General features: G+C 39.5%; 1 protein-coding gene across 1 annotated transcript; it reads left to right on the plus strand.

Annotated features, from left to right (window-relative positions):
* Positions 1-594: 594 nt before the first annotated feature.
* On the plus strand, positions 595-9,141 carry LOC102309983 (thyroxine 5-deiodinase). Its single transcript, XM_042219112.1, has one exon. The coding sequence runs from the start codon at positions 685-687 to the stop codon at positions 1,489-1,491; it is 807 nt and encodes a 268-aa protein (XP_042075046.1). The 5' UTR covers positions 595-684; the 3' UTR covers positions 1,492-9,141.
* Positions 9,142-9,701: the final 560 nt, after the last annotated feature.

Raw genomic sequence — 9,701 nt, forward strand, 5'->3', positions numbered from 1 at the left:
AGACGAACTTTCATTTTAATCTCACCTACACAGCACTGCCCAAATGTTGCTCAAAACAGCACAGTGATTATTTCCTCCTTCAGTTTGTCTTTGGGATCATGTTTTGCCATGATCACGGGCACAGACACACGCACTTCAATTTTGAAACTGGTGATGGCAGGTTTATGCTGCCTCCTTTTCCTCACAATATGTTGAGGGGCCCTAGACGAAGCGAATGACTCATCCAGCCTAGATGGTCTGTATGAATCCAGCGCCGTCTAGTGGCCGTAGAGGCCGCTGAAGCATGAAGTGAATCAAATGTTTTGCCTACTTTCTGAACTAACCGTACGAAGTCTACATGCCCAATAAAGTACAAAAATAAATAAATAAATAAACAAAACAAACCCCAAAAGATAGAGAACTGTCATGTGTTATCAACATTCAACCTCTCAATATATCTTCCTCTCGCGCTTCCCATGTCTTTGTGGATCTTTGAAGCCCAGAGTTGACGGGAGGTAATCCCCACCATGTGAGTGGGCGGTGCGGGTACCGGAGGCGTGTCCCCCCTCCTCATTATTCAAACGCTGCTGTACCTATAAAAAGAGTGCCTGCGTGCGTCAGATAGTTTTCTCCAATGGGTAAAGGTGACTAAATACCAGTTGTCTCGTTTGCCGGCACAGTCTCATCCTATCAGCTGGGGGAGAGATGATGGACGACTCCGGCGGTGTCCAAATGGCGAAGGCGCTGAAGCATGCAGCCCTCTGCCTGATGCTGCTGCCCCGGTTCCTTCTGGCCGCAGTTATGCTGTGGCTCCTGGATTTCTTGTGCATTAGGAAACAAGTGCTGCTGAAAATGGGAGAGAGGCAGGAGAGCCCTGACGACCCGCCGGTGTGCGTCTCTGACTCTAACAAGATGTTCACCTTGGAGTCCCTGAGGGCCGTGTGGCATGGTCAGAAATTGGACTTTCTCAAATCTGCGCACCTTGGGCGCCCTGCGCCCAACACCGAGGTGGTGCTCGTCCAGGAGCGGAAGCAGGTGCGAATCCTGGACTGCGTGAAAGGGAAGAGACCGCTCATTCTTAACTTTGGCAGCTGCTCCTGACCGCCATTCATGACGCGTCTGACGGCGTTTCAGCGCGTCGTGAGTCAGTACGCAGACATTGCGGACTTTTTAGTTGTATATATCGAGGAGGCGCATCCCTCGGACGGCTGGGTGAGCTCGGACGCGCCGTATCAGATCCCCAAGCATCGCTGTTTGGAGGACAGACTGAGAGCCGCTCAGCTGATGCTCACTGAGGTGCCGGAGACCAACGTGGTGGTGGATAATATGGACAACTCATGTAACGCCGCGTATGGAGCCTACTTTGAGAGACTTTACATCGTGAGCGATGAAAAAGTGGTGTACCAGGGGGGCAGGGGTCCAGAGGGATACCGGATTTCCGAGCTTAGAAACTGGCTGGAACAATACAGGAACGATCTGCTGAATTCCCAAACAGCGATACTCCATGTGTAGATGCTGAACTGCCCGCTGCTCTGCCCACTCTGCTTAAGTATCCAACCCACAGTGCAAAATATCCAGATGCTGCTATCAGATGTTCACCCATGGCACATTGTTGTTTTTCTTGCAAAAAACATGAAGAATTTTTTTCAGGACTCTTTGTCAAAATAGCCTAAAGTCATGTTGAAGCATAGACCGTAGGCTGTAATTTTGTGCTTGTCTCGACTTTCATTGATTGCGCATAGCGATTCTCTTTATTTCTTCTTTTTGTATGAAAAAGTCTCAATTGGATTCAATTGGTAATCACTCTATTTTTCTACAATACCTGTGTGTGTGCGTGGGTGTGTGTGCGCGCGTGCGTGCTAATATCGCCTTCTGGTGTCTCTGTGAAGTTCGGTTTTTAAAAGGCTCATCCAGAAAACCGACACTGATGTTTCCGACACTGGTAGCGGGTCCATATTAGCGGGACGCCTCACTCGGTGACCGACTGCCTAACGGTGTAACGTTGAAGCAATTGTAACTGAACAAATGTTTTTAATAAATGTCAGATTACACACTGATGACGCACTTTTGAGTGTTGAAAACGCCTTAAAGCTCTTCCTTTGGTCATCCTGGTGCATCCATTTTTATTTTACTGCTTCTGTTTACTTCTAAAAAGAGAGACAGAGAGAAAGGAAAGAAAGGAAAAAGTAAGTCGTCACATTTTCTTGCTGTGTAGTCTTAAAGAACAGATTTAGAACTCAGCTTCATATGATTGCTTATCTCTCTGTTATGACGTTGTTTATTCTCTTTTAATTTGGTACATAATCTGTCCTTGTGGCTAATCTGTAAACCATTCACCAGTTCAAGAAAGGAACTTTTTGTGTGTCAGTGAGAGGGAAAAGGAGGAAACAAAAGGCTACTCAGTTTTATTTAGACAGTTCAAAAGAAGAGGCCTGTTTCATGTTGTGTAAGACGGTTAATGAGAAATGACAGTGAAGAGAAGCTGATATGATGATCAAGCAATGAGGAAAAGATAAAAAAAAAAAAAAAAAGCAAACAAAAAACCCCAAACAAATCTGAATTTAACAGAATTTGTCTAATATTACACATTAATGGAAGTCATGAACATAAATTATTCTCTTTGTTGAATTCATGTAATCTGCATTTTGGCAGAAAAATCGCTCATCAGAGATTGTCTTGACTTCACCAGATCAACTAATGCACAGAAAAGCAAACTTTATACTCTCAATATGGAAGCTGCATATTAAAAAAAATTTTAAAAAAATGGAATATTAGTTATTCTAAAGAAACTGAGATAGCTAAGCTGCATCTTTAGTTCTTAATAAGTCTCCCCCATATACATTTACACACTGCCACATAATCAGGATTAGGGAGTGCTGTGTAATACTGTAGGTCAGTTGTGGCTAATGTTACTTCTCTGTAGTTTTAATGTATTCAGGTTGATTCTCATGTATGTGCTATACAATGTTGTATGTCCTTAGGCATTAATGTAGTGTACAGCAGCAGGGGAACTGATGTGTCCTTGCTTTCGCTTCAGTGCTAAATGTGGGGAACAAAGTCAGTGTTCGTTTAAACTTCCCCTTTCTGATTCATTCCAGGTCTTTCAGGAAAAACAGAGGGGAAAAAAAAGGTCAGTCAATTAGAAATGTCTGACCACAGAGCTTTTTAAAAACGTCACCGGTCACCTGAGAGAGATTCACGAGTCAAAACTACCAAACGGGCCGTCACTGTCGAGCACTGCCTCTAGCATTCAATTTGTTTGTTTTTTAAAATGACATTTTCATTAGTGTCCCAGTCCCCTTTTTTTTCTTTTGGGTTCTGAATATAATGCAAACAACATGATCAGACAAGACTTAAAAAAAAACAAAAAACCACTGATCTCTTGTTGAATTACTTGCTTGGCTACCGTGTGCCATACAGATATTAGTTTCATCTTATCTGGCAAACTGACTAATGAATAGAGAGGCAAGCAGACTGCTTAAGGGCCCATCAGACCGAGGGTTCAAACACCGATGACACATCTTTCAGTTTTATCAGATCACACCACTGTTTGCGTCAGACGACGCGGTCTTCCAGGGAATCTTATTTCTATGGAACCAAGTGATGCTCAGTGACAGTCAGAGGATGATCTCGGTTTAAGTGGTCTCTCGAAACATACAGAGATCCGTGTGCATAACACTGAGGTATTAAGTGCATAATGGATGCAGACCATTTCAATCCCTGTTAGTATAACAGGCTTACAGAGTCTGTGTGTGACCAACATGGTCTAAGCTGATTCCCCTCCTTGCTGATAGGAGGCTTTTTTTTTTTTTTAGCTCATTTTTAATCACAGTGGTGAAAAATGAAACTGGTTCATAGTTGTGCTAAATATTCAATGACTAGAAGACAACAGAATGTGTGTTTAGCAGGAAGCTTGAGAAATAGTTATTCTCCTTGTAAGCAGTAGTGCACTGACTGTATTTTAACAGTAATACGTGAGTCACACAGTGTGACTGACATGTGTTTGCTTCCTTCAGACTGTGGTTTGTGGCGCTTTGCCTTTCAGAAAGCTCATCCTGCTTTTGGAAAAAATGAACCACGAATAATTCATTTTCACCATAAGTATTCATTCATAATTTCCTCGTTTACTTTCCCTTTCTTTGACTGCCCATTTCCTTCTTTAATTAATCTGATATTTTAAACAACTATAAATTACAAAACTGGGAATGTAAAGGTGATGTAGCAAAGACTGTAAATGTTTATATTCCTATAGGCCAAAAACCTTTACCAGTATGAAAGTTCTTAAATGTTGACATTTTACTCGAGATAGCGTGAAGGTTTGAATTACAGTACGTGTCGGCAACAATTGTCTAAAACTCTGTGCAAAGTCTTGGGTTTTGCTGTTGAGTCAAATTCAGGGAAACAAATCTAAACAGATCAGTTGAAGTTGGCAAAAACAAAAATGGCGACGGTTAGGTTAGCATAAGTACATGTACATGATCTATAGAAGTAGTTGCCTTCTCTTTCCTTTTCTTTTGTTAGATGTGGCTAATTGTGTGGCTTCATTTCTGCGTCTATCTCCCAGACGAACGGGCACCAAGTCAAGGTTGCGAGAATATCCTTGTTTAGACATTTGCGATTATTATTAAATGTGATTTTGTTTCAAGTTGTCAATTTCTTTTCCGTCTTGGCCAGCGCACAAAAGGTTTTTGATCTCGGCATTACGTATCCTGGTTAAATAAAGCTATTAACAATAACAATCAAATAACACACAAAACAGTCTAAACTCATAATCCATCCTGTATAATGTTGGGAAATTCCAAGGAGGGGCAATGTGGAACTATCAATTATAACAAAAAGCCAGAGATAAGATCTTCTGGTCACGTAGGTGTTCATTTGTTAAGCTCTGAGACTGCAGTGATTAGTACTTTTCTGTAAGTCCTGCAGCTAAACAAATATGTCCTTTGTTTCTTCTTGACATTTAAAATAAAATAAGGCATTTCAACTTAAAAGGAAGTGACAGTGAAGTCTGCAGAGGGAGGTACACACCCATCTTTTAGGCAGGACAAAGTTCAGGTCCGACCACTTTTAAGTTTTGTTGTCAGCAGATTGCCAGTTTAGTTAGCAAGGTGGATCAATAGACTGTATGAGTACATTTCACAGAGACAGATATTTGTTTCCTGCTACTGTTATTAATTTCATTGACTTGTAAATGACATGTTCAGTTGATCACAGAGAAAGGAATATTATTTGTCTGACAGCTGCATTTAAAAGTTCCCGGAGCCACCAAGACCACAAAGACAGGTGACTCATATTTGTTGAGGTTACATCATTTAGCCAACTGCCTATGTTGAGATCCACCTATCACTCAAAGTGTCAATAATATTCAAAAACATTAATTAGACAATAAATAAATTTTATCCCCAATCATGTTGTGAAAGAGGTCATGAGTAATAAGAGGTGGTATCAGTGTTTAGTTCTACCAGTTTAAAGGTAATGACACCGATGTGGATTTCACCATGTTGCACAGCTTTAAATATATACATTATAATTTGCCCAAACAAATTGTGTTTTTTTTTTATAGCAAGAAGGTTCACTGGTATAATTTCATATGCTAGTGAACCAGAACATTAAAGCCCCCCTCTGAAGTGAATGCCATTAATAATCTGTGCAGGCATCACCCATCCCAGTGTTGATGCAGACTAGTATAGTGCTGTGCAAAAATTTTAAGACAACAGTCATTTTGCATCATTGCAGAATTATTATACCATCTAAGGCCAAAAAAATGCAGTTTGCAAAATTTAAAAAAAAAGCTTGAAAGTTAACATTTGGTATGACCGCCTTTATTCTTTAACACAACCTGAAGTCTATTAGCCAAGCTTTCTTGTAATTTCTTTACAAAGTCTTCAGGCTTCTTCAAGGACATCAAAAGCTCTTCTTTGAATGTGGGTTGTGTTTAGTTTTCGTTTTCTGTCAAGATGATCCCACATTGCCTTGATAATGTTTTACAGATGGTTGTCATGGTTGTACTTTCTCCCGTCCTCCTCTCTACATATGGAGGACAATTTGAACCAAAAATGTCAAATTTGGATTCATCGTCCTGTGTCAGGTCTTTGCTGGGGGTTTTTTCTTATTTCTTCAAATGACTTTCTGACACTGTTCATGTGTTTTAGATAAAGTTGTGTTTAGAAGTTTACATATAATCATCATGGGTATGAAGGGCTTTTAATGATTCCTCTGTGCTGTTATTTTTTCCAGGGTGGAATGATTGTACAGCTTTATTGACTTTAGAAAACACAAGAACTTGGATTTTGTTTAATCCACACAGGGTCAAAAGTATAAAATACATGGGTAATGTTCTTTGGCTAATCGCACCTTGATTAGATCCTTTTTTTTCAGCCATCAACAAGCTTCTCGCATGATTTTGACCTGATATATGACCACTCTTCTTGACAGAACTGGTAGAGCTCATTTAACATAGTTGATTTGTTGGAACAGAACAAGCTTTTAAGCGTAGTCCACAAATTTTCAGTAGGGTGTCAGTTGGGGCTTTGGAAAGTTTATTCCAGAAGCTTAATGGGTCCTTTCCAAACAGCTGCAGATTCATCAATTTAAACAACTGTATTTTACTACATGTTATTCTGATGCATCCCTACTTTCCAAGGGTCTGAAAGATTACCCAAACTGTCATCCTTAGATGATTTGGTTAGGATGTTCATGAGCAACCCAAGGAACTAAAAGGGGTTCATCCAAGAAAGACGCCTCTGCTCCAAAATGTTGAAGCTCAACTGAAATTTGCAGTTGCAAAAGACCTTTTTAGAGAAACCAAATGCCTTCGGGAGACAGGTTTTATGGTCAGATGAGAAAAAGATTAAGCTATCTGTCCACAATGACAAAAGATATGTTTGGAGGCGCAAAGGTGAAGCTTTCAAACCTAAGAACACAGTACCACTGTCACGCATGGCGGTGGTATCATCATGCTCTGAAACTTTTTTTGTTCCCAGTGGTAGAGGTACGATGTAGAGAGTAAACTGACAAATGAATAAGGAGGACTACCTCTAAATACATCGACTACCCACATGTCAACTGCTGTATATTATGGCTGGAACAACCAATTAAAATTCCATATAAATTGTTTGATGATTATAACCTGCAGGGTATTTCCTGTTGCCACCAGGTGGTGCTATAAGTGTGACATAATATTGGCACATAGATGCCTATGAACTCAAAAATGCTGGCAAAATTATACATTAAATTCAAAATGGCTCACTACCATTGGAGTTTAGTCCATGGCTTCAAGAGTCTTTGTGCATCTTGATCGTCTCTTCCAAATTTTATGATTTTTTTTTAGGCTTTTCAAGACCTCAACAATTACCTTCTGTTTCAAGACGAATCACCATGGCACCAGGGTTTGTTGTTAAATGAAATCTCCCAATTTTCACACTGTAGCATCATCAAAGTCTGATATTTATTCATGTGGTCAATCTAGGAGGAGTAGAATATGAAATTAAAACATTACATTTCCTGTTTTCACTAGGTGGAACTCTAACTATTGTTGACAAGTATCATATCAGTCTATTCAGGGCTGGACTCTCATCTTGCCAGTGAACTTTGGGAGAGACTGGACCACGTGTCTTTGAGTTATAGCAATTTCATGCTTCATGGTGAAACATTAAAATTCGCAGTGCCGCCAGGGTGACGCCCTTTGGCAAAAAATTCACAGAACCTGAGACCAACTTCTTGAGTTATTTTGGGTGGCTCAGGTCAGTCACCTTGAAGCTGTATCTCAAAGTATAAAACATGCCATTTCCTGTTCCCACTAGGTGGTGCTGTAACCATTGTTAAATATTACAATTGAAATATATTCAAGGGTATACCCTTATCAAACTTTGGATTATGCCTTTGTGAATGACAGCAAATGAAAATATCACGGCGAATGATCAAAATTTGCCGTGGCACCACAGACATGCCCTTAGCCAGACATGCCAAAAACTCAAACCCTTAGCGGAATGCCCAGGTCTGCAGTTAAGACTGACCAAATATGAAGTTAGCAACTAACTGGTAAACTTGCCAGTTGATAGAAATTATGTTTAAGGTGAGCTGTAATGTTTTGCTATAGTGGATCAGCATCGGTTGGTTGCATCCATTAGTTAAGAACTTTAACTAAGTTTAAAAGTTGATTTAGTACTTTTTTATGCTTGTCACATTTTATAAGCAGTATTTCATCAAAAAATAAATAAATTATTAAGCTTTATATCATCGTATTCATTTTATCCCTTCCAGCAGAGGCAAAAGCGTTTTTTAAAAAGATTTTATAATAGATATCCATGTAATCCGTGAGCATTTTGTTAAGTTAATGTTCCAGTGAGTTCCAGAAACCACAGGAACCCATCTTTTGGCATAGGGCCACCTCTTCTGCATGAAGCACTGACTTGGCATTAAAAGAACAGAAGAAATCCTAGAACATACCGATACATGGTAAATGGTAAATGGCCTGTATTTGTATAGCGCTTTACATACCTACAATATGTAAAGTTCCTGATGTGTGATGAATCATTTATGTTATCTGAAATGAGGTGACATCTAGGAAGACATCAAATCTGTTGGTGAAATTATCATTTTTCATCTTGCCAATCTCATGACTTTCCATTTAGCTGCAAGCCCTTGAAGTCATATGATGTACAAAACAAGGTTTGTGACCATGGGACAGTGTAGCCATGTGAAACGATAGTCTATGACAAATTTTTACCTTACCTTAGTGACCCCACTGGATAACTTTTATCATGTTTATCACTTTTATCAAGCTTTTGATTTGGTACAAGACTAGAATCAGAAATTTTGCTGCCATTAAAGACAGAATCCAAACGTTTTTTCTTTTAGTGCTGTGAGACTCAAGCTGGGAAACATACCTGCAATGAGCAAGCCATAATTTTAAATAATTAGGTCTGAGCCTTGTAACACACGGCACTAGTGACAAAGTCTCATATAGTGTATAGAATTGTGCAGACAATACAAACTGTGGAAACAACACATCATAATAAAAAAAGAAATGGCTAGACAATAACACTAGGGAGATTTGACTCAGTTTCATAAACTATGCAAACATCAGAGGCAATAATAAGATTAAAAGAATCACAGAAGCAGTGAGGACTCATTTTCAGTGAGGAGGTGACCACAGATCGCTGTATGCTGGTATCAGACTTTTATATAAGCTTGTGTCATCACATAGTTTACACCTAACACATGACACATAAATGACTAGTTTACTGATAGAAATACCTTATCAAGATGGGAAATGCTTCCCAGACTTCAAACAATGGAAAACCACAACTTAGCACATAGGCTGAAATTGAGCATTCAACAGTTGGATGAAATACAATTACATAGTGAGACAGCTCAAAAGCAATATTTATATATTACAATATATAGGGAGGGTTATGAAGAATATACCAGTTGGATCCTTCACATCCCAGGAAAAGAAGAACATATTTGTGAGCCACACTTGGGACATGCCTTCATTGCCTTCCTAACAAAAATGTGGCATTCGAGGGACGTAGCCGCTAAAATAGGGAACAGCTATGATGTGACAAGTGACAAGTAGATCTAAGTGTGAAATAGCCCACTCATTGGCTAATGGCTTGTGATTGACAAGTTAGTAACCAATGAGTATATCCTGGATAATTCACTTTTCTGAGTCTTAAAACAACCAACATTTTCTTTTTTACTGAAGTCATAGAGCAGGA

Source organism: Haplochromis burtoni, unplaced genomic scaffold, assembly GCF_018398535.1.
Source record: "Haplochromis burtoni strain Fernald_Lab_line unplaced genomic scaffold, NCSU_Asbu1 Contig_28, whole genome shotgun sequence".
NCBI lineage: Eukaryota > Metazoa > Chordata > Actinopteri > Cichliformes > Cichlidae > Haplochromis > Haplochromis burtoni.